The following is a 23916-nucleotide window of genomic DNA, read 5'->3' as shown; positions in this document are numbered from 1 at the left end:
GCTCAGCCCTTCTGCATTTCTTGGAGGCAGAAAGGGATGCTGGGGGCTTCAAGCCCACCTATCACCTGGCCCACAGCAGGCTCAAATGATTGACTCCTGAACATGTTCTGTGAATGCTTATGCATTAATGTTGCTGATTGGGGAGCAGGGATTGGGATCCAGATCCATCACGGACTCTAACTTGCTGTGTGACCACAGAGGAGTCCTATCTCTCTCTGGGCCAGCTTTCCCTTCTGTAAAACGAAGCAGTAGAGCTTGATCCTTTCCAGGAGCTCAGAGAGCTCTGACGGTGACCACCCGATCCCAAACCCATGGAACTTTGAGAAAAGCAAAATGGGGCATTCCACTCACTGCCAGATAGTTAAGAAGACACCATGAATACAACTGCAATTTTTTTATTAGACTAGGAAATATAATTTATTTTGTAAAAATTAATTTTGTTACAATAGGAATGCTAAACTTTATTTACAGGTTGAAGTTTACAGAACAAACGGCGGTGGGATCGGGCCATCCCTGCAGCCCTACATCCCTGGGACACGTAACCATGTCCATGGCCCAGGCAGGGGGTCCAGCCCTTTGCCCCCAGGAGAGCTGCTCCCTGCACCCAAACTCCTGGTCACCTTCCCTCAGGGGGCATACTAAGGGACCTGGCTCAGCTGCCTGGTTGCTGGGGAAAAGGGGACCAGAGGGTCCTGGAGCACCCAGGAGCTGGAGAGCCCCCCCCCGCCGCCACGCCCTCAGGAGGACCCCTGGCCCGGAGTTCTGGAGCCCGGCTCACTGCAAGAGAAGGCAGAGGGGGAGGCACGTAGAGGATACGTCGATGGACCCTGTGGACTCAGAGAGGTCACATGCTCACACCTAGGTGGGGGCATGTTCCTGGACGGACACCCTGATGTGCCTGCAGACAAAAGCACACGCACAAGGGCACACCCATGCATGCACGTGCAGACACGCCCCAGAGATGAGAGACACATAAACACCCACGCGAGGCCCCTGCAAGCCCTGCGGGGGGTGGGGGGGCCCTGGTCTGCCCCTTGTGGGGTCCGTGGGCCATGTAGGGAGGCCTCTAAGGTCTACAGAGGAGGAGAAATCCTGATCCTACCCCAAGGCGGGCCGTGTGGGATAACAGCCACAGCAGCCTCAGCAGAGGGCTGATTGGATGGAGCCCAGCCAACCCTTTCCAGGCGTTTCTTATAAAGCCAGGCAGTTCGAACCCTCCCAGGAGGCTCCAGCCTATCGGTTCTGTGCCCCAGGCCCCGGTACACAATTTCTGAAAATCAGCTAAGAAATGGCACGTGAGCAGCTGGCCTGGCCTCATCCACCAGGGGCTCCCTCCTGGGTGCTGAGCAAGCCGGGCAGAGAGGAGGGGCATGGCGGACCACGGCCAACCTCCCCCCACCAGCAACCTACAGTGGCCACGTGTCAGGACCCAAAGGGAGTCAGACGGTAGCTGCAGGTGTAAAGAGGAAGTGAGGCCCAGAGAAGGCAGTCCTACGCCTGGGGTCACGCAGCAGGCTAATGGCACAGCTGGGGCTGGAATGTGTTGGTCTTTGGACCCCGGGCTGCCCGTGGGCACTGTAGGGACTGACGGGAAGGGTGCAGCGGCATTGCTTAGGCTGCTCCCACAGCCGTGTTGCCACACAGGCTTGCACAGCGCAGGCTCGGAGTCATCAGGGACGCTGAGCCCACGGCGGTGGGCACCTCTGGCAGGAAGGTTCGCTGCCTTTGAGGCAACACCACAAAGGCACTGGAGTGAAGAGCTGTTGCTGCCCAGCCCCGAATGCAGGCCTGGCCCATTCAGCGGCCCTATACAAAAACTCCTCTCTCGAAACCAGCCAGCCTGTCTTCCCGTGGCTGACCTAACCCCTGGGAGGTAGGTAGGTGGTTGAGAACCCCCATAAGCCCCAGAGTCCATGGCAGGGACACCAAATGGGACTGGAGCCCCCAAATCTGCTTTCCTCCCAGGAGACTAGACTTTCAAAGGCCAGGATATGCCCAGGCTGGTCCCAGCAGCTGCTCACGGGCAAGCTGGGCAAGCCCTGGGGTCAGTGCCCGCCCAGAGCTGTCCGGGGAGGGGGGGCCTGGCACTGCTTTGCTCCGGGTGCCAAAGAGGAGCGAGAGGCCTGTGATGAGGCTCTGTGCCAGTTCTAAGAGCCTGGTCGCAGCCACTGTTAGCTGGTCAACAAGGGACCTTGATTTGATGGCCCCTTGGACATGCTGGAGCAGGCTGGTAAGGGGGTACTGGCCCCTCCCCTCTGGCAGCCCTGCCTGTTCACAGCTCACTTCAAGACCTCCCAGACTGCAGAAGGAGGCCGAGACCCGGGCTGAAGGTGCCAGTGGGGGTCAGAGCTGGAAGACAGCCCTCCCCAGGTGCTCGTCCACTGGGGCGGGCGTGTGGAACAACACAGCCAGGCCACCTACCTCCCGGCCTCCCGGCCCGCAGGGCTGACTGCTGACACGGCCTTCAAAGCCACACCGGGGCCCAGAAGCTCAGGCTTCTGCTGTTAGAGGCCTTCTCATCCATCCCTTCTGTCTTATGGATGAACCTCCCCAGCCAACTGAGGCTCGGGGGTGCCGGGCAGATGGGTGACCTGGCTGGTCCCACCCTGGGGTGAGGGAGAGAAGTGTCCCCAGGAGACTCTCATCTTCCCTCCCCTTTCCCATCGGCTTCTTTCTCTGCTTGGGGCCCCATCTCTGGGCCCTGTCCCCTTCTCCGGGAGCCCCCAGAGGGGGACACTGGAGACCCTGTCCCTGGCTCACAGCTAGCACGGCCTGCCCACACTTTCTACCCCAGGGCCTTGTAATCTGCACTCCCCAGGGGCCCAGGGAGCCTGTGGGGCACCTGCCTGGGGAGGTAGGAGGACGAGATGACCCCACCCCACTCCAGACCTCAGGGCTCCTTGGCTTTACAGATTCGGCATCTGCTTAAGATTTTAGAAGGAAACGTGGTACCATGGCTAAAACCCCATCTGACCCTGTACAACTGGGGAAACTGAGGCCTTTTAGGAATTAGTCTAAGACGGAATCATTAGCAGCAAGGTGTTCCCTGTTCTGTCTCTCTCTCTCTCTCCCTGATAATCTCACACACACGTACACACACTCACACACTCACACGCTCACTCCTGGCCAGAACCGTGAGCAAGCCTGCACTCACCCGCACTCAAGAAAAGAGTTTTCTATTTTTTTTGTGTTGTTTTTTTCATTTTCTTTTTTTTTTTCTTAAAAAGGACTTATCCAAATATTTGGATAATAAATCATGTGCGTTTCCTAAGAAACTGGGTTTTTCTTTTCCCTTGTGGTTTTGGCGTTGCTCTTTTTTTCTTCTTGGAGCCTGACTAGCGGCCTGAAGTGTCTTTCTTCCTTTCCTTTTCCCTTTTGCTTTGGACAGGAGAAAGCAGTTCGTCTGAATTGTACTTGACTCTTCAAAGAGGAAAACGGTGTGAAAGGAGAAGGGGGCTCGGGGCGGGGTGGTGGCGGGGAGGGAGACACCAGGAACCGAGGAAGAAACTGGAAGGACGCAACTACGACAAAGGTAACCCAGAACTCCCAGGGTGGAGGTGGCCTGGTGGGGTGGCAGGAGTGGGGAGGGCTCCTGCCCCCACCCACCCAGCTGCCTCCAGAGGCCTCATGGTGGTTCCTGCGTGGAGATCTGAGGGCACGAGGGACAGCAGGGGGTGGAGAAGGAGCACTGGCTCCTCCAGACAACAACGGAGTACATGGATTTGCTAAGGCTGGTCACGGTCTGGGAGTGGGTCGAGGTGGGGAGGAGGGAGCAACTCCGGCTCTGAGCTCTGGGGGGTAGCGGAGGCTGCTCCACCTCTCAGGAGGCTGCCCGGGGCCTCCTTGCACCCGCCTCCTGCCCACCCTCCCAGCCCACGGTTCTGGTTCCGGGGCAGCTCAGCAGTCCCCGTCAGTGGCCATGGCCACCAGCATCTCACTCTTGCCCATGTCCTCCAAGGCACTCGCCAGGCTGTTGAGGTCCCCGTCGTCCTGCTGCAGAGCTTCCCAGAGGTCCAGGATGACACCCGTGGGGCTCGCTTTGGTGGCAAAGTAGTTCAGGTACCTGGCGGAGGGAAGGAGGAGGCCATTGGGCTCCCCAAATACCCAGCACCTCCAGGGAGCTTGGGAAATGGAGAGAGCACCGGGGGAGGTGGGAAGGCTCCCATAACCCTAGCCCCTCTGTTGGGGGGCTGTGTGGCCCTGGTCAAGCCACTGCTCCTCTCGGAGCCTTGGCCTCCTCATCTTTAAGATGGAAACAGTCTTGCTCATCACCATCCGTCATCACCGTTAGCACTACCATTGAAAGACACCAGCCCCCAGGAGAGACTGTCCGAACCCAGCATTGCATTCGCTCCTCCTCCCGCTCCTCCTCCCACATCGTTCCCTGATGGGTCTTGCCCCCCACGCTCTCCTGAGAGCAGGAACAAAGCCTTAGACTCTTTGTGAGGCCCATCCATTTCCAGTAAGGGGTCTTGCATGTGGCATCTGCTCAACGCAGGTGTATCAAAGGGTTTCTCAGAAAGTATAATGTAGTAATAAGGACTGTCATTGCCATTATATTTATCCAGCATTTTAAGTTCTCCGAAAGGGCTTTGACACCAAAATATATACCCCTGTCACTTGGCAAACATTTGCAGAACACCTGCTCTGTCCCGGGCACGGGGGCACAGATGGTGATCACCTGGTTTCACCCGATCCCCACAGGCCAGCGCTCTGAGCATGGCACTCCTCAAAGAATGGGCTTCTCAGATTGAGCACACCCATGCCTGAGCTCCCGATCTACCCCAGATGGAGGGATCTGATCCTGGACTGCCAGGCTGCCTGCCCCACCTGCCCCTTGGGGACCCAGGGAGGCTGGGATGGGGCGGGCCTGGCCTGACACCCACCGGTCCATGGAGAGCTTCTGCGCCAAGAGCCGCCAGTCATTGCCCCGTGAGTTAGGGGCATCCAGGCTGTTGCATATCTTCTGGCGGATGGACAGTGGAATCTTGAAGGCATAGGGTCCCAGCTGGGTGGTGACTGTGCTGCCAGGGGCAGAGCAGAAGGTGTCCAGGGAGCCGGCAGGCGTCTGGAAGGGGAGGGGGCAAGGTCTGAGAGGGGCCGAGGGCTCCCCCACATGCATAGTACTGGCATCTGCCTCTCAACCTTCCTGCCCTGGGTCTGTGCAATCACAGAGGTTCTGGTCACTCCCCACATCCTGGGAAGGCTCCAGCTGCTCAGTCAAAGGCCTCCTCCCCTGGAAGGTTAGCTTCCGAGGGCCTGGGCTGCATGCCCAACCCACAGCCCTCGGGGCGTTCCATGCTCATGCACTGTCCCAGGCTAATGCTGATGCAATCTCATGATTACAAAGCCACAAGGAGCCTCAGCCATGGTCTAATCCACACAGACCCACTTTTACATGTGTGGAAATGAAGTCTAGAAAGAGGAAGTGACTTGCCCACGTCACATGCCAAGTTAGGGGCAGACTTGCGTCTAGGCCCATAGCCAGCGCTCTTTACGCTGCACTGCAAGGAGGTACTAGCACTGGGTGGACTGGGTTTTGTTAAACCTCAATCTGGATTTATAGGGAGGGGAGAACCATAGGCGTGAGCCAAGTGCTGACCTGATCCCAGGTCGGCGGTATCTGTCCTCCCTAAAACCTACTTTCTGATTCAGTGAAGTAATCTATGTTGCCAAGCACAGCACCGGGCACTCGGTAAGTGGTAGCTCTTAGCAGAACATGCCCAGGTCCCAGCTCAGACTTGGGAGGTGAAGGGGACAGAGCTTTATGGGAGACAGCATTCCCACCCAGCCGGGGGAGGGGGGCACGGGGCTCTGAATGCTCCAACCCCTGGCCCCACAGAGTTGGTGTCCTCTGGCCTCACCTCTGCCAGAGTGGTGTGCAGCTGGAAGATCTGGCCCTCCCCTTCCACCTGCCGCACACAGATCTTGCAGGTGAGCTCTGTGGAGGCCAGGCTGTGCCTCTCCAGGGTGAAAGTACAGTGCAGGGCCTTCTGGCTGCCGCTCCAGATGTGATAGAAGGGGATCTCCTGTGGGAGGGGCGGCAGGGTCAAGGATAGGAGGCTAGCCTGCCCTGCCCTCAGGGAACGGAGGCAGAGGTGGGAAAGAGGCCAGCCTCAGGGAGTGCTGGGCCCTCTCAGGGGGCAGTGTGGGCCTCTCCAAGGCCCTTCAGCTGAGAGAGGGGGAGAAGGCACAAGCCTGGATCCGTGCATGTGTGTGTGTGTGTGTGTGTGTGTGTGTGTGCATCTGTGTGCACATGTGCAGGTATGTCTGGGCTGGAAGCCTCATTGTTATGTGGATTGGTGTGGGCACAGGGATGTGACCATCCAAGATTGCTCTGGACAGTCTGCCGGGCACAAACACTCTTAGAGGTGGTAAGGCCTCCTTGAAGATGAGGTGTATAGACACTGGCATGTGGGAGTGTGTGACGGGGTGGAGGGGAGCCTGGCTGCCAGTGGCACCGAACTTGGGGATGTGCCTAAAGATGACTGGGAGCCTGGAGAGTGGTGTGGGAGGGAGGCAGAGACTCGGGGAGTGAGGGGCAAGGCTAGAGGAAGGAGGCTGGGCCAAGGCTTGGGGGTGGAAGTAGACTTCTCTGGGCAGCCCCTCAAATGCTCCCCCTCCCCAGGTTCCTTCTCCCACAATTCCTTTGGCCCAGCCCTCACCTGATACTTGGCCAGCAGCTTGCTTCTCCAGTGGGCGTGGGGGATGTCATGTAGAGAGAGGCGCAGGTTGTGGTAACTGTCTTTAAACAGCAGGGGTTTGGGCTCCTCCACTAGATAGCCTCCCAGGGTCCGCTCCAGCTCTAGCACCTCCTGTGGGCCAGGAGGCAATGGGAAGGGGGAGCCCATCATACTTGGCCAATGGGTTCTTCCTGCTGCAAGTTTGGGGTCTGGGGACACACGCGGGCAAGGGAGCCAGGCTGTGATACTGAGCGCAGGCACCCAACTGAGCACAGGGCTGGGCATCTGCTAAGGGCTCAGAGAAGACATACTGTGTGAATAGATGGATGGATGGACAGATAATGGGACAGATGGATAGATGACTGGATTTATAGATGACTAGACAGGTGGACAAATGGATGGATGGGTAGATGATAAATGGATGGATAGATACAGACAGACGGGTGTACAGACGGATATACAAATGGATGGGTATATAAATAGAAAGACGGAAGGAAAGACAAATGGATGGTTGGTGATGGCTGGACAGACAGAGGCATTGCCGAGTGAGTGAGTATACAGCTAGATTGGCAGCAGGCGGGATGGATGATGGATGGACGGACATATGGATGGACAGACAAATGGGGACTGAAGAGATAAGGAATGCCATCAAGCCAAAATGTGGCAGCTTCCCTCCAGACCTCCCTTCCATTCTCTGACCAAAGCGGGACACTGGCCCTGCTCCTGTACTGAGAGATGGAGACCGCAAGAGCATTGCTCAGAGCCTCCAGCCCATTCTGGGCCTTCTGGAATTTCAGGCCAGCCTGGCCCAGCAGAAGACACTCACTCTCCTGTGAGGCCTTTACACTTTGTGCTGCCTCAGTACGCAACTTGTAGTCTGGGACAAGTCACGTGAGCCTGGGAGATAGCAGCTAGCGGAGACCACAGACCGTGGAGCTACAGAAAGGGCCTGGAAGCTTCGCAGAGCAGTGGATGGAAGGAGAAGGTTTACACGGGGCCAAGGGGCGGTGTTTTTCCAGTGTTAGGATGAGCCTGAGGTCCTAGGAACTCAGGGGTGGGGGGCTGGGGAGGCAATGGACAGGGCCTCGGAGGCTGACGGGAGACAGGGTGGTACTAACACACCTGCCACTTCAGGCTCTACGTGCTCAAATCCGACCCCTTCAACTTTTCTGCCCTCCCTGCTCCAAACCACTCGCCCCAGCTGCAACCTCCTTTGGCCTATAGTGGGAACCTGGCGGTCAGCCCTGGCACCTCCCCTCTCCCTCTCCTCCAATCGGTCACTGGCCCTGTCCATTCTACTCATACAGTAGCCACCCCTGTCCTCGCTGCTGTCACTGCCTGCTGTCCAGGGTCCAGATGCAACTTCCCAACTGGCCTCTCTGCCTCTTGTCTACCCATTCCCGCAACACAGCTCAGGGGCTTTCAAAACAGCACCTGCCCCTGCCCACCGGATAGATCTCAAATTCCTGAACTCGGCTCCCGGGTCTGTTGGGGAGCTGAGCCCGGCCCATCTCTCCCCCTCACTCACGCACGCACAGCCCCTGCATGCTTTGGCCACACTGGAACGACACGCCGGCCTTCGGGTTAGCCGTTCTGTGGGCTGGGATGCCCTTTGCCCTGCTCCGCCTGGCACCCCTCCTTGGCTTTCAGGGCATAGGTCTAAGGCTAACTGTGCTGTGAAGCCTTCCCAGACCTTCTCCTCCCAGCCCCCTGTCAGTGGGCCCCGTTTCCTCGCCTCTAGCCTGGGGCTCGGTGAGGGCAGAGCTGTGCCTGATTCATCTCCGTGTCTCGAGGGTCTGATGCCATTTCAGTGTTTGAGCGATGAATGAACGATGAATGAGGCTGACGATGGTAGAGGGGTGCCAGGATTCTGGGGTGGGAGATCCCGAAGGTTCCAGACAGCTGGTCAGCCAGGGGCGCCAGCTCTGGGTGGTGCCTATGGCTCGGCCTTACCTTCAGGGCCACAGGGGTGTCCTCCAGGCAGTAGACTCTGAGGCTGTACTCCAGGGAGGTGCAGAGGGCAGGGGCGAAGATGGCCAGCTGGAGCCGCTTCACTGCCGAGCGGGAATAGGATTCACCCGTGAACACGTAGGTGCCCAGCTGGTCCAACAGGATGTGGCACGACCTGGCCTCTAGCTGGCAGTAGCAGGGGGTGTTCAGGGTTTCCTCGTCCAGAGTCACCACCTCCTGCAGGGTGACGGCAGGGATGAGGCACGCGGGTCACAAGGCCGTGGAGAGGTCCACCCAGGTTGGGCCTTCTTTCCGTTTCTGAGGCCTCCCAGAGCAGGTTGGGATGGCGGCCCCGGCCCCCCAGTCTTGGCTCCTCACCTCCCAGTGGCCCTGGTGGGCCTGGGTCTTGAGCTGGAAGATCCAGTCGCCGGCGCTGACTTCAGCACAGTGGGGTACTGTGAGGATGACGGGGCGGCACAGCAGGAGGCCCGTGGGCCCACAGGTCACCGAGGGGCTCAGGACTGTCTGGGTCCCTTCTGAAAGCGGGCTGGGGAGACAGCAGAGGGCAGGAGGGAGGCAGTGAGGCGAGGTGGGGAGCTCAGCAAGGGCTGGGGCTGGTGCGGGGCTCCCACCTCTGCCCTGGCTCCTGGGTGGCCAAAGGCGGGTCTCCAGCCCTGGGCTCCCAGAGGTCAGGGGTTAAGGAGAGGCACAAGGATGGCACAGGCCTCAAGATTGTTCTCAGATTTCTGCTGTTTCGCTGCCACGTTCTCGCAGCCATATCTCTGTTCGCATTTTCAAAGGTTCTGTACTCCTGGGATGTTTCTGACAAGGGTTGCTAACTGCCCTCTGGAAAGCTGCTACCCGTCCAGCCTTCCACGGGCACGTCATGGGAGGGCCGAGTTCCCACGCTTTTGTCAATAGGAAGGTTTTATCATTTGAAAACAAATCTGTAAATTCAAGAAGCAAAAAACTCCTCATATCTTCTGGCTGTTTGAATGACTATTTCTTTGACTACAAATTAGGCTGTTTTTTCACAATCTATCGGCCTGTGTATATGTGTGTGTGTGCGTGTGAGGGTGGGTGCATCAGAGACTATGTGTGAATCGCTTGTTCACATCCTCCATTTTTGTAATGAGATGTTCAATTTTTCTTACTGGTCTCTAAAGCCTCTTTACATAGTAAGGATATTAACCTCTTGTCATAAAGTAGCTACTTGGTCAATTGCCTTTCAGTTTTATGATTTGTTGTGCTCGTTTTGTACAGTTTATGTGCGGACATAGTAAGGTCTGTCTGCGCCTTCCTTGAAGGACCCCCTCTGGCCTTAGGATCAGGTGCAGAGTGGGGGACGGTGATATCTGAACCCAGGGCGGACGGGCAGCAGGGAGAGGAAGGGGTGGAGGGCAGCCCACACCGGAACCGGGGTCTCTCTACTCACAGGGTGTTTTCTGCTTTGTTGATAAGGAGGTACATCTCGTAGAACTTGCCCTGGGGGATGGCTCCATTGGGCACCAGCAGGCTGACCCCTAGGGGGAGAAGAGGTCAGCAGGGAGGAGCTGGAGGGAGTCTAAGAGCTTAGAATAGGGGGCAGCTGGGGAGCATGGGGTGGCTCCCAGCTTGGGACAGTGTGGGGACAGATACTTCCTAAAATCTGGGTGGTCAACAGCAAGGGCTGGGGAGAGAAGCTCTGGGGAGTAGGTACAAGGACAGCCCAGTCACTTACAGCAGGAGGTTTGTCTGGTAACACAGGGGGCCGCTGGCACTGTGACGGGTTATGGAGATGGGGCAAAGACTCAAAGTTGGAAGGTCCCAGTGCCAGCTGTAGCCTTAAATCAGTGTGACTCTGGGAAACGATCAACTGATGGCTTTGCAACCCGAGATGGGCAGCCTTGCCTTCCCAGCAGTGCTCTGTGGGTCTGCTGAATTTCAAAGAGGTACTCTCTCCCACTTAACAGATGAGGTTTACTGGGAGGCTGGCCCAGAGTTCCCCTGCCTTGGAGAGGCAGAGAAAGGCCTAGACCCTAAGACTTCTATTTTATAGTCCCTTCTTCCTCCTGGGCCCTGTGTTTTCCATCTGAGAAATGGGATCAGGGAAGTCCTATCTTCTGCTGGTAGAGGGGTGCTGGGATGCCCAGAAGGCCATGCTGAGGCCATGCTGACAGGCCAGCAGAGCGGGAGCCCACCTGTGCCGGGGATGCTGAGTCTCCCACCCAGGCAGCCAAAGGTGCCGCTGACGCTGCTCCCCGGGTCACGGGGCAGGCCCAGGAGCTGCTGGGAGCCAAGGCTGGCACTGCGCAGGTGTAGCAAGTGGGCATCCCGGGTGAAATCGCCAGAGTACGTGCCAGGCGGCACAACCCCCAGCAGGTCGGCCCCATCTGGCAGGCCTGGCCCAGAGCCGGTGGTGCCGGAGTTGTAGACCTTGATCTTGAGACTGGGCAAGGGGTCCAGCAGCGGGGAGTTGGTCATGGGGATCTTGTCCGCGGAGTCCTGCAGGGCATACACGGGCCCGCGGTAGATGCCAGCACTGGCCGTGAGGTCCGGAGGCACAGACGGGTGCAGGAGCTGTGGGTTGTCTGCAGGGGTTGGGGCTATGGTTAGACCCAGCTGTGCCTCGCTGGCCCACTCCTGTCCTCTGCTCCTGCTGGGGACCCTTCTGTTGCAAAATCCCACCCAAATGTTCAGCTGCTAAAGGCTCAGTTACCGTCGCTGCAGGAAGCTTTGGGGACTCACCACCCGGCTACCCCTTCCCTTCTCTGGGTCTGTTTGACCTACACTCATGCAGTCATCTGTGGAGCAAAGTCTAGAAAAACCTTGGAAGGGAGCAGGAACCCATGCTCTAGTCTGGCTGCTCTGGCCAGCTGCCGTGCCCCTCTGGGTGCCCCTGCCTGCATCCGTCACCCCAGGTATTCCCAGGTCCTTACTGGGCCTCGCAGTCTTGAAGTTGACGGGGTGGAAGCCGCCAGTGAGGGCAGCGGATGAGTCGGTGATGTCCGTGTCGAAGTCCCGGCAGTTGCGGCGGTACACCACCACCCCCACCACCATGAGGACGCCCACGACGACGAAGATGGACACCACGAGGCCCGCGTACAGAGCCACATCCCCCGAGGCCTCCAGAACTGCGGGCACAGGAGGGCTGTGTGAGGGGCAGGGGCAGAGACCTGGGGCAGAGAGACCTGGGGTAGAGACCCAAGTCTGGGGGCAGATACACAAATCCCAGGGTAGAGACCCACATCTGGGGGCAGAGACCCAGGTCCCAAGGCAGAGACCCAAGGTTGGGGGCAGAGACTCAAGTCCTGGGGTAGAGGCCCAAGTCTGGGGGCAGAGACTCAGATCCCAGGGCAGAGACCCAGGTCCCCAGATAGAGATCCTAGTCTGGGGACAGAGACCCAGGTCCCAGGGCAGACCTGCACTATGCTAGCTCCTGGTCTGAGCCCTGCCACAACTGGCTGGGACCTCAGACAAGCCTGAACTGCTCTGTGCATCAGTCTCTACAAGTAAAAGTGTCTCAAATCCCCTGTCCTGCTTCCCTCTCGGCACAGGAGAGGCAAAACGACTCGTGGTCAGTCCCAACAGTGAATTCATTGCTCACTGCTGAGAAAGAGACAAGGGCTGCGGCTCAGTTTGTCCTGTCCCAGCCAGGATGTAAGCTCAGGGCCCCGTCGCAGCCTGCAGCACATCCCAGGGCCCGAGGTCCCCGCTCCCAGGACTCTCTGCAAGCGGCCATCCTGAGCTCAACTTGCATCCTATGCTGAGGGTGGGGGGTGGAGGCAGAGGGGGAGCAGGAGGAGAGAATGAGATGCAGGCGATGGGGTGGAGAGAAGGTGAACAGGTGGGGGGAGGAAGGGGCTCAGGGAGGCCACCCACCGCTACACATCCCTCCCCCCCGCAGGCTGCTACACAGCTGCAAAGAGCTCTACAGGGGCCAGGCAGGAACGAGTCATGGTCACCAGGCAGCGTCCACGGCGGCGCCGTCCAACCGCACTTTCCGCAATGATGCACGTTCTATGTCTGTGTGGTCCCATGACAGCCACCAGCTGCTTATGGCTCATGAACAACTAAAGTGTGGCCAGTGGCACTGAGGAACTAGTCTACACAAGCGTATTTAATTTTAACTGACTTAACTAGAAGTCGAAAGAGCCGCAGGTGGCCAGCGGCCACCACGCTGGACAGCCCACGGCCAGAGCCAAGATGCCTGCTCTTCCCTCTTGCTTGTTCTGGGAGCTCCAGGAAGCAAATTCCAGTCTCCCCTCCTGCTTTCCTTGCCTGGACCCTCCCAAGCCCACCTCCCTGGTGTCTGCCCATTTTTGTCACCTTCTCGGGCCCCATCTCTCCCCAGAGGCCCTCATTCTTGGGCTCCCCAGAGGATCCCAGCACCCAGGGGGAGGGGTGGGGGGCTGACACAGGAGGCCCTCGGGGCTTGGCTCTGCCTCCTGATGGTCTCCCTGACGACTGGGGGGGTCACCAGCCCACCCCTCCCCAACCCCCGCTCCGTGAGCTGGGCCCAGGGCCTCACTGCTTGATTTTTATGATTCTGAATTATTTGGAAATTATGGTTTCATTACCACAGGTCAACCTGCCTAAGCAGCTTTACTGCTCTGGTGCTGCTACGGCACAGCCTGGGGGAGTCGGTGGACCAGTCCCTTGGGGCTGACGCTGGGCCGTGGGTTTCCTGGAGAACCTAGTCCTACTGTTGGGGGTACAGTAAGGGGCACCGGGACGGGTGGGTGTGGGCCTGTGTGCTGGCTCTGTCGCAGAGAGGAAGGCTGAGGGCACAAGGCTAAGAGCACCAGCTTTGGCCATATAACTATTTAGGTTCAAATCTGGCTGGATCCTCGAGTAAGTCCCCTCCTCACTCTGAGACTCAGCTTCTCCTATAATGGGAGGGTCGGGATGGTGCCCTTCCTGTCAGCTGCGGGCCCGCCAGTCTGCGCGGGATGGAGGCCATGACGTGTGCGGTACTGGGGGCTGGGGACCCCATGGAGGGCTGGTGAGGGGGCACCTTCAAGTCTCCCTGTCCCCCACCCTGCCCTGCACCCCACACCCTGGAAAAGCCAGCCAAGGAGAACCAAGGATCCCCAGAGGAAAGAGGACAGCCATGAAATGGGACTTACGGTGGCTTTTGGGGTCACTTAGAGTTTTCTTATCTGTCGAGGGAAATAAAGGGAAAGACAATGACATGGGTGGCAGAGAAAGGATGGTGAAGGTGACAGGAAACGCGCAGATGAGATGATGCATGGGGCAGGTGGGCAGAGGCCCCAGGGGCTACTCTACTGCAGCCGGCACCTGAGGCCTGGGGCTGGCTGGGGGCAGGGGGGTCCTCATCCGGCTCAAGCCCCCACCCCGGGGCCCGCTGTCCCAAGGACTCACTCTGCACGCACAGCCCGTCCGTGCAGTTCTTGGAGTCGAGCAGGGTCCCGCTGCAGTCTCGGCCTCCGTTCTGGGGCGGAGGCGCCATGCACTCGCGGCTGCGCCAGTGGGCACACTCTGTGCTGCAGGCTGACCACTTGCTCCACTCTGTCCACGCTCCATCGACTGCAGGAGCACCGCACCCAGCACGTGGGAACACAGGCACGCACCGTTACGTATGCAGAGCACAGCAGTGCACACACCCCCACGCACCCACGCATGCACGATGGCGGGAGAGGAACCAACGACACACAAGCCACGTGGAGAGACCCACCCCCAGCCACACCGCCCTGCGCCAGCACAGTCAGGGGCACCAAGGGGGCACACACAACACAGATACACACCTAAGGTCACTCACACAGCTAGAGCCAGTGCACTCACGCAGACTCAAACCCAGAGCAAACACACCACGTTGTTCACATAAAACCAGCAGAGACGGGACAAAACCAGACATTCAAGGACCCACAGACAGGGACGCACAGGGTGAGACAAAGATGAGAGGAGACCAGGGGACATTTGTGGGATTTGGGGTGGTGGTCAAGATGTGTCTACATTAAGGGCAGGAGCATAGGCTCCTCTGACCCCTCGGTGGCGCTGGGACCCTGGCCCTGGGGCCTGACACTGAGAACCCTCAGCCCGGAGGACAGAAGAGCCCCCCTAGACTGAGGCTCAGAGCCCCCGTCTCTGTCTCTCCCATGGCCGGGCACAGAATGAGAGGCCAGAGGCTGCACCATCCTGTCCGGCCCGCTCAGCTGGCCATGGGCCCCAGGACAGCACCTTCCGCTCCCCACGATATGGGGAGAGTGGCCACCCTGAGTGCGGGGTACCCCCAGGGCCGGGGCCCGGGGTGGGACCGGGTGTGGGTAGGATGCCAGCTGGCCCGTGGCCTTACCTGGGCACACGGTGGTGCAGGCGGTCTTTTGGAAGGCCTGGCCCTCACAGAAGGCGCCTCCGTTGAGCGGGGCCGGGTTGGTGCAGGTCCGGGTGCGCTTTTGCCAGCCACGGCCGCAGCGGTTGGAGCAGGGCGTCCACTCGGCCCAGCTGGACCAGCCCCCGTTCACTGCAAGGGCAGCGGGTGTCACCCGCTTGGCCCAGCTCTGTGACCCGTGCCCCCGCCCCCATCTCCAGAGTGACACAGCCCTTCTGCTGAGGCCTGGCCTTTCCTAACTGGACCCCTCCTGTCGTGGCACCGGGGACTCAGTGACTAGCAGCCAGATCGGGACTGCAACCACCAGCACCAGAGGGGACCAGGGAGGTCAGGGCCTATTCCAGCTCTCATGGTACAATGGTGAATGGAGGTCCAGAGAGGGCTGACACTTACCTAAGGCCGCCCGGTAATGGAGGACCTGGGGCTGGAACCCGACATAGGGTTCTTTCTAGCACACTCGAGGCATCTCAGCTATAGCTCTGGCCCTCCCACCCAAGAGAACAGCAAGGAATAGCCTACAGGCCCAGGCAGCGGTTCCTCACTCTGCTGGGACACTAGGCCCCGTTCCAACCCCAAACCCATGAGTGCAGACTTGACTGCTAGCTTTGCCGTGTGATCTTGGGGAAGGCACCTCCCCTCTCTGGGCCCATCCTCCCACCTGTCTTCCAGGGTCCTGCTGGCCTCCTGGGCAGGACGCGGTGAGGCAGGCATGTGGCCTCGGCCCTCCCACTCCCCTGGCCAGGCTGTCCCCACGTGGGGCCCGTACCATAGACAGTGACCGTGGCAGTGGTACTTCGGCGCTTGGCGACAATGTTCTTGGCCACACAGGTGTAGTTGGCTGTATCTGACAGGCGGGCCTGGCGGATGATGAGGTTGTGGTCGATGGTGAGCAGGAAGTTGGTGTCCTGGGTGGGGTCGATGATGTCCTCGTTCTTCAGCCACTCCACCTGCAGGAGCGCGGTTGGGGGGGCGTGAGCGCCCAGCACCTATTCACCTGCATCCGGGCAGGGGCCTGCTCTGGAGGGGAGAGGCGGCCCGGCTGTAAACAGGACAGGGGTTCTATCCACATCCACACACGGTGGTGACACAGTGAGGCAACACCTTCATGAGCCAGGCACTGCGCTGGGCTCCGCAGAACCCAGGGGTTGTGACGACCACCCACCAGCTGGACGGTCCCAGAAAGGGACTTACACCAGCCTCGGTTTCATCAACCGTAGAGCAGAATTTCTTAGCATCTACACCATGGGCTGTTTCAAGCATGAAACAAGTGAGTGTGGAAAGTGTGAACAGTACTCCCCATAAGTACAATAAGCATTAGCTAGTACTGCGGGCCTTCACCGAGAGGCAAAGGCCACGTGGGGGGCATCCAGGCTCGGACACGCACATTCCGAGACACTTTGGCATCCATAAAGCTGAGACTTTGGCTTCCGGGGGGGGGGGGGGGGGGGGAGGAGGATCTGGCCACAGGCACTTCCCTTGCAAGAGACTGAGCCTGGGGTGCGCCCAAGCAGCCCCTCAGGGATCTGGCCCCGCTCGGCCCCATGCCTCTGGGTTCTGCCTCTGGAGGCCCCAGCCGGGGTCTAGCACATGCTGAGTTCTGCAGAGGTGCTAGCTCCCTTCTCGGGCTCCAGCCTCAATAATTCCCATCTACGAAATGGGGCGAGCTCTGGGAGGCTGGCGGTAGATACCCCGCCTGGCTATTCCCCTCGTCCTCGCTCACCTCAGCCACAGGCACCCCCTCTGGTGGGCGACATTGCAGGAGAACCTCCTGGTCCAGGGGCACTTCCTTGCCCAGAGGCTCCTGATCGAAGTTCTTGCGCAGGTCTGGAGAAGGAAGAGGGGTCCCCGGGCACAATTAGGCAGAACAGAAGCCCGAAGCGCCCGGCTGCAGCCACTAGGTGGCAGTGCGCACCAAGGGAATGGGCTCTCCCCGGGGTCGGGACTATAGGATGGCGAGGAAGCGGGCAGCTCCCTTACACCCAAGTAGGTGAAAGGGGCCCTTAGGAATCCTGTGGCCTGAGCTGGCCCAGGTCTGGGTCTAGGAGGCCTCTCTGAGCGGGCACCCATGTGCCCTGATGTCGCTGCGGATGCCCCCCCACAGATGGGGGGTTTTCTCTCCAGGATGCACCAGCCGGGGAAGGGGCCCCCGGAGAGTGGGGTGGGGGTGTCGGGACGGCGTACATGCGATGCGGACATAGGCCCGGCGACTCTTGGTGGTGCCCGCGGAGCTCCAGGCCACGCACTGGCACCAGTAGTCCTCCAGCCCGAACAGCTCCTCCACCTGCTGCCGTGACACCTCGATCTGTACCTCCCGTACCCGCAGGCCTGAGAGGAGGAGACAGGCGTCAGGAGGGCGCAGGGCGGTGGAGGTGAAGCGCAGGGCATGGCACCGTGACCTCTGCCTCTCTTCTGCCAATGCCTCCCGTTTCCATTTCCTCATCCCTTCTGCCTCCTTCTGGCCCCGAGCCGCCGCGGCCACTCACCCCGAGATGGCCACAGAGGGCGCGAGCCTCCACCCCGTGCGATGCACTTCCTGCCCTAAAGCCAGTGTGTGCTCCTCAAGATGCACAAATGCCAGGTCCTTCCCCTGGTTGTGCCCTCAGGTCTTCACAACATAAAGGCCTAGATCCTCCACGTGGCCTTTGGGCCCTACACAGTCTATCCACGACAACCTCACTGGGCATCTCCCCCACCCCACCCGACCCCACCCCACCCCCAGCCACAGGGCCTTTGCATATCCAGTTCCCTGCCTGAACACCCTGTCCTCTCTGTGCCCCCTGGACTCCTAGTCCCTATTGGCTTTGGGCTGGGCCTCGCTTCCAGAGGGGCAGCCCCCCTAACCCTGGCCCACCCCCCACCCACTCTCAAAGTGCCCCGCTGAGCACTGGGCTATGCAGTGATCATTCCTGCCCAGCCTGGTTTCCCCACGGCACTGACCACTATCTGGAACTCTGTCACCTATCGCTGTGGTGGTGTGTTAATGATGTATTTCCTGTAGGGGAATAAAGAGGGCTTTGCCCTGTTTACTGCTGTGGCCCAGGACCTGGCACAGACGAGGTGTTCCACAAATACGTGAAGGAAGAGAGCGTGTGGCCTCTCTCTGGTTAGGAGCTGGAGCTGGTGGGAGGCCCCTCTTCTGGGGAGCCCCCCATCTCTCAACAGCTCCCTGCCAGGGCCTGGAGGCCTCACTGGATAACTGGTTCCACCAGCTACCCAGAGAGGATCAACCACTCTTCTGCTAATCCTCAACAAAGCCCTTTATGCTCAGAAAAGGAGTGAACCCCCTTGGATTAGGATGCCCACCCAAAGCTCTTCCCCAAAGCCTGTGGGAGGACTGCGAGGCCTCCTCCTCCAGGAAGCCCTTCCTGACTACCCTGGTTTCAGAATTCTTAAAGCTGCTCCGCCCTACCGTGTATCCCCAGCTCATCCTCTCATGCTTACACGTGGGTTCTGATAAGCCCCTTGAGGGCAGGATGGTCAACTGTACCCTCTGTGGTACTGTGGCATGGTGGGCACACAGTAGGTGTAGGGTTGGATGGTTTGGCAACTCTTGGCCCCAACCTTACTCCCCAGCCATGTGACCGTCACTAAGTTACTCAGCCTCTCTGAGCCTCAGTTGCCTCATCACAGTTAGACACTCAGGGTAAACTCTGAAGCACGACGATTACTCTGCCACGGCTGAACACAAATCTACTCTGGAAGGTCATTTGGATCCCGTCCAGCTCCTTCCTCCCATGTGAGGAAACAGAGGCTCAGAGAGGGTCGTGGGGCAGGCCGCAAGTCCTACCTCAAGGTGCCAGCTGAGCTGAGATCAGCTATCTGGGGTCTTGCCCTGGTCAGAGCTCTATCCCCAAATGCATGACCTCTTTGGACCTCTCCTAGTGAAGTCCGTGGCCTTAACTGTCCTGGATCATGGGGTAGGATGGCCTTTGCACTGGGAGCCCAGACAGTGAGGAAAACCTCCTCCTGGTGGCCCGGGATCTAAATGGGAGGAAGCTGGGGGTTTGCCACTGGGGAGCACCAGGAGGGAAGAGGCTGCTTCTTGGGGGAGTGGCTTGACAAGCAATGTTGTGTGACCCGGGGCAGCACAGCCAGGACCCCTGCCCCTTATTCATCAGGCTGTGAAACTGGAATGGGGTCCCTCCTAAGGGGGTCATCCTATCCAGAAGCCCCAACAGCCCGACAGAGAAACCAGCACCCAGTGGGGCTCAACCCCTTGGTGACGGTCACCAGCAGACAGAGAGGAGACCGGGACCTTCCATCTCCCAGACCTGGGCCCCAGCGCCAGGTGTCCCCCTCCGGCACAGCGGCCAAGTGGCAGGTGGCGCCTGAGCCAGGACACCCAGGATTGGGCCACTTGCCCCGACCTGGCATGAGCTGGTGGGTGGGCTCGTCTTGCCTCTTCTGGCCCACAGCTGTCATCCTCTGTTCTCCCGGGCCCAGAGAGCGCCAGGGCAGGGAGCAGCAGGCTGAGGTGGAACCAGCCACACTGCTGCCAAGGGAGTGCCCACAGGACCACTGTCTATTCTTTGTAGCTAATGGGGACTAGAGTGCCCCAATTTCTGGGGCTGGCAGGGCTTGTGTGCCTAGTAGCAGGGGAGTAGGAGCCATGCTGTTACTATTACTAGTAATTGCAGGGTTTGCGAGAGACCCCAGCAGGGTACACCATCCCTTTGCTCTGTCTGGACCCCCACGACTGACCCCTGATATAGGCCGGTGGGGCCCAGGGGGATGGAGAAATAAGGACAGGCTTCAAGAGGAAAGAGGCGAAGGAAAAAACCAGAAAGAGGATGGAAGACAGGGGGTTTACTGAGTGCCTGCTTGGTCCTGGCACTATGCTCAACATTGTACAGACACCACCTTGTTCCATTCCCCCCAGCACCTTCCGTTACCATCCCAGTTTACAAAGAGAGGAAGTGGGGCTCAGAGAGGGTGAGTGACTTCCCAGAGTCACACAGCCAGAGAATGGGGGCAGTGAGGGTATGTTTCTTTTATTTTTCTCTTTAAAAAAAAGGGGGGGGGGATTTTTAAATTTTTAGAGTTTGGGCAGGCAGGAGACTCCACATCTATTTTTTTTTTAATTTTGGCAAAATCTTATATAACCTAAAACTTACCATTTTAATATCTACCTTTGAGTGGCATTAAGTACATTTTGGGGTATGGTGTTAAGCCTGGATGGTTCTGAAATCTGCTAGCTTTTCAAAGAAAAATTAAAGTTGCAAGGAGGGAGAAGGGAGAGGGCGTGAGGAGAGCATGTTGGGGGGAAGCAGAGAGACATATAAAAAGAGAGAGAGACAGGGGTGAGAAGGGACAGGTGGGAAAGACAGAAGGAAACAAGAAAAGGCTGAAAAAGGAGGAACAGGACGAGGCAAGAGGTAGTAGCAGCAGAACCAAAGCTGAGGCGGGCTGTGGGGTGAGGGGCCCTCGGAGCTGGGGCCTGGCTAGGGCTGCCCGACATTGGCCACCTGCAGGTCACCAGCAGCAGGCGGCCCCGTCCCAGCCTGAGTCCTGGAAAGGACCCCCTGAGGGACCTGGGGACAGATAAGCCTCCACCTGGCCTCGGGGGCACGGCTGTGGGGGGGTGCCCGGGACCCCACATGCACCCTACTCTCAGCATCTGGGCTCTGTCCCAGCACCACCTCTATGGTTATTTCCATAATAATACCAACCTCGGGCTTTAAAAGGAAAACAGCTGACGTCTATGAAGGAGACGCAGCATTCTTACAAAGGGGAACAGACTCACTTCCCACAAACATGAATGATGGTCTAGGATTTGGGGTACGTGCAGGGCTGGGGGGTGGGGGGAGCCGAGGGCAGTTCCTCTTTGTCACACAGGGAGCGTAGCAGGGGCTGAGGTGTGCATGCGTGTGTGCCTGTAAGAACCCAGCCCTGCCCCAGACTGCTCCCTGATGTAGGCGGGAGATGGAGAGAAACCAGAAATGGCAATGAGCACTCGGCAAGGATTCGGGGCTCTTGCATTTGGTGAACCAAAGTCAGACTGGGACATGTGGTCAACCTCTGGGGAGATCCTGACCCAGGATGAATCCCAGAGGGGAAACTGAGGCCCAGGGGGCTGCCACGGCCGAGTGAGGTCCCACACGGAGCCCAGAGTGGAGCCAGGCCCAGGACGCAGTGTCCCTGGCACCCCCCGGGGCCTGCCCTAGTGTCCTGGGGGTGACCAAACCAGGGAGGCAGGCTCACCAGTGGCCTCATCCAGGCCCTCCTGCGTGATGTGGTCATTCTGGCTGACCCACTCGCCGTTGCACTTGAAGTAGATCTGTGTGGCAGGGAAGGCGCGGCAGCGCAGCTCCACGGGCTTGTTCTTCACGATGTAGGCGTCCTGGGGCTCCTGGAGGAAGTGGGGCAGGGGCTCGGCCGGCGCCGACGGGAAGGAGTCAGGGAGCACCTCGCTGCCAGAATCAGTGCCTGCAGAGGGAGGGTAGGCTTCGTGAGGCTGCAGGCTAGGAGGAGGGGTGGGCAGCTGGACGCCAGGGAGGACGGCGCTGTGACCTGGGCAAGGTCTGGCACTCCTGGGGGCCTCGGTTTCCCCAGCCCACCCAGCTTTTAAGAGTTTGTGCTTTGGAGCCAGTCCTAGCTCTATAATGCTGGGTGATTCTTTACAGACAGATGTCAGAGTGGCCTGGAGAGCTGAAGTGACCCGTCTGGGTGAGGAGCTCTCCCCAGTGTCCCCTGCACTGGACCTACTGAGTCTACCCTCCAGTTGCTGACAGTGATGCCCCCAACCATGAAGGGCTGGAATGGGGCTGAGGCCGGAGCACAAAGCAGGCCAGCTCTGCCCTGAAGCCACAGCTGCCCTTTGCAGCCCCAGCTGATGGAAGTGGGGAGATGAGCCAGGACCCGCAGAGGCATAAGGTGGGGTGATGTGAGATGGCTGCACCGGGCCTGGATTCCTTGATGCCTGGCCCTCCAACAGGGCCTCCTCCTCCAGAAAACCCAAGGCAGGCGCAGCATAAAGGGGGAAACCACCTCCCCAGCGTGTCTCTGCCCCACGCCTTAGCCTTTCCCACCTCGGCCAAACCCACATCCTCCACCCTGACAACAGACAAGGAAACTGCAGAGCCTGGGGTCTCAACAACGTCCTCCCCAACCAGGGGCCAAATGGGAACCCTGGTCCGCCTGCCCCCCTGGAAAGAGCAGAGCCTCAGGAGGTGAGACAAACAGGAAGGGAGAGGGGCCGGCCTCTTCCAGCGCAGGGAGGGAGGGAAACTAGGCCAGGCCAGCCTATTGGTCCACTGTCCACTTAGGAAAATTGACTTTCCAACACGAAGCGTCAGTCAGGTGGCTGGGACAAGCGGTGGGGGGGCCTGTCCTCCTCTGCGAAGCTCCAGAGGGAATGAATCCAATTGCAGGGTGTGCATCTGCCCGCCCCTCACTGCCAGCTGTGGCCTGTCACTGTTCCAGCACTCCAGTCCCTCAAGGGGGGTGGGGTCCCAGGAGGTCACGATGGGACACGCTCGGCCCTAGGGAGCTCCCGATGTACAAAGGGGGCAAGGGGACACTCCGTTCTCCAAGAGCAGAATGAACAAAGTGTGCCTGGCATGCCAAGCTGTGCCATCCCTTTGGGGACCCCGGAGCTCCTGCTAAGGGTGGGGGTGGGGGGCTGCAGGGGCTCTGAGAGCATGCACAGGCTGTCGCTGGCTCTGGATGCTGGGTCGCGGGTAGGCTGCCTGTGTGCGACCTGCAGGAGTGAAGGGGAAGCCAGCCAGAAGGTGTCAATCCAGCTCCATCTAGCACATTCTGTGTGGTCCTAGGACAGCCCTTTAACTCCGAGCTTGTTACTTTGTCTCTGAAGGTGGCAGGGAGGTAAACACCCTCCCCCAGGCTGTTTTGAGGACCACATGAGCTAGACAAGCAAGGGTGCCCAGGAGGGGCCTAGCACATAGCAGGTGCAAGTTGTGGCATGAAAATGGCAACAAACACTTGCCTCACATTAGGTGCTCTGTTTTTAGTACTTTACACAGCTAACTTACCTAACTCTTGGAACAGCCTTATAAGGTATTTATGCAAGTCTTCAGTTTACATGGGGGAAAACTGAGGCTCAGAGAGGCTAAAAAACTTGTTCTAAGGGCACAGAGCTAGCAAGAGACAGAGCCAAGGTCTGAACCCAATAAACAGATTCCAGCGTCTGGGATGCCACCCAGGACCCCACACTGCATGTCACTGGAGTAGCTCCATAACATGGTGAGTGTCCCTGCATCTGAGAATCCTAATAGATCCTGACACCAGCCAGGACCCTACAACTCTAAGAGCTGTTTCACCGAGGCTTGTGGGCAGCTACACTGGGAATAGCACTGAGGATTCCAGAGCTTCTCCACACCCACATCCTTCAGCCAGGCAGGGAGACACCTTCTTTGGAGGTTAGAAGACTGGCCACCCTGAGGGTCTGAGAGCTTGGGCAGCTGATGGCAAGATGAAACAGCGCCCGGGGAACTGGGCACTGGGTCTCCCAGTGGCATGTGGGCAACAGAGCACCGGCAAGGCTCCGTGCCCACCCCACACTGCCAGCACCCTGCTTCAGTCTCAGGCCTGGGGAGACTGCAGCCCTTACTGACCTCAGGCACCTCATCTGTGAAATGAGGGGGAACCAGGCCTCCCCCTGGGGGGGTAGCAGCCCCAGAGAAGGTGTGTGGGAGCCTGTGGGTCCAGGTGCCTTCTACCTCTACCTTCTAACGTGCAGCCCCCAGGTGATGGCTGCCCTGGCTCTCTGCGGCACTGCAGGCTGTATTTATGACTTTGTTTTATAACCCTAATGCGGCTCATTTATAAAGCAGGCGCAGACGCGGCTGAGCAAAGTAAACATTAGACATCCATTAGTGCAGTAGGCCCGGGTCTGGCGGCCCCCGGCCCTGCCCTCCCTGCCCCAGCCCTCCTCTCCACCCTGGCACGAAGCTTCCTCTCTGGCCTTGGCAGGACTGTGGCCGGGCATCCTCA

The 23916-nt window shown here is 59.0% G+C and overlaps 1 protein-coding gene across 2 annotated transcripts in view; it reads right to left on the bottom strand.

Moving 5' to 3' along the window:
* Positions 1 to 379: 379 nt before the first annotated feature.
* Positions 380 to 23916, bottom strand: part of UNC5B (unc-5 netrin receptor B) — an 80683-nt gene continuing 57146 nt past the window's right edge. The window contains exons 2-17 of one of the 2 annotated variants that reach the window (XM_077894880.1): positions 21166 to 21390; positions 17146 to 17289; positions 16685 to 16788; positions 15731 to 15911; positions 14929 to 15096; positions 13998 to 14162; positions 13742 to 13774; positions 11552 to 11746; positions 10814 to 11203; positions 10069 to 10156; positions 9012 to 9180; positions 8637 to 8870; positions 6666 to 6815; positions 5865 to 6029; positions 4887 to 5068; positions 380 to 4063 (exon numbers count right to left, since the gene is read on the bottom strand). In XM_077894880.1, the coding sequence (XP_077751006.1) occupies positions 3898 to 4063; positions 4887 to 5068; positions 5865 to 6029; positions 6666 to 6815; positions 8637 to 8870; positions 9012 to 9180; positions 10069 to 10156; positions 10814 to 11203; positions 11552 to 11746; positions 13742 to 13774; positions 13998 to 14162; positions 14929 to 15096; positions 15731 to 15911; positions 16685 to 16788; positions 17146 to 17289; positions 21166 to 21390 (2759 nt within the window). In that variant the 3' untranslated portion in view covers positions 380 to 3897. The remainder of the gene's footprint in view (positions 4064 to 4886; positions 5069 to 5864; positions 6030 to 6665; positions 6816 to 8636; positions 8871 to 9011; positions 9181 to 10068; positions 10157 to 10813; positions 11204 to 11551; positions 11747 to 13741; positions 13775 to 13997; positions 14163 to 14928; positions 15097 to 15730; positions 15912 to 16684; positions 16789 to 17145; positions 17290 to 21165; positions 21391 to 23916) is intronic. The other variant, XM_077894881.1, reaches the window with a different exon arrangement.

Source organism: Canis aureus, chromosome 4, assembly GCF_053574225.1.
Source record: "Canis aureus isolate CA01 chromosome 4, VMU_Caureus_v.1.0, whole genome shotgun sequence".
Classification (NCBI taxonomy): domain Eukaryota; kingdom Metazoa; phylum Chordata; class Mammalia; order Carnivora; family Canidae; genus Canis; species Canis aureus.
Note: the sequence above shows the minus strand (reverse complement) of the source record. Positions and strands in the feature narration are given on the sequence as shown.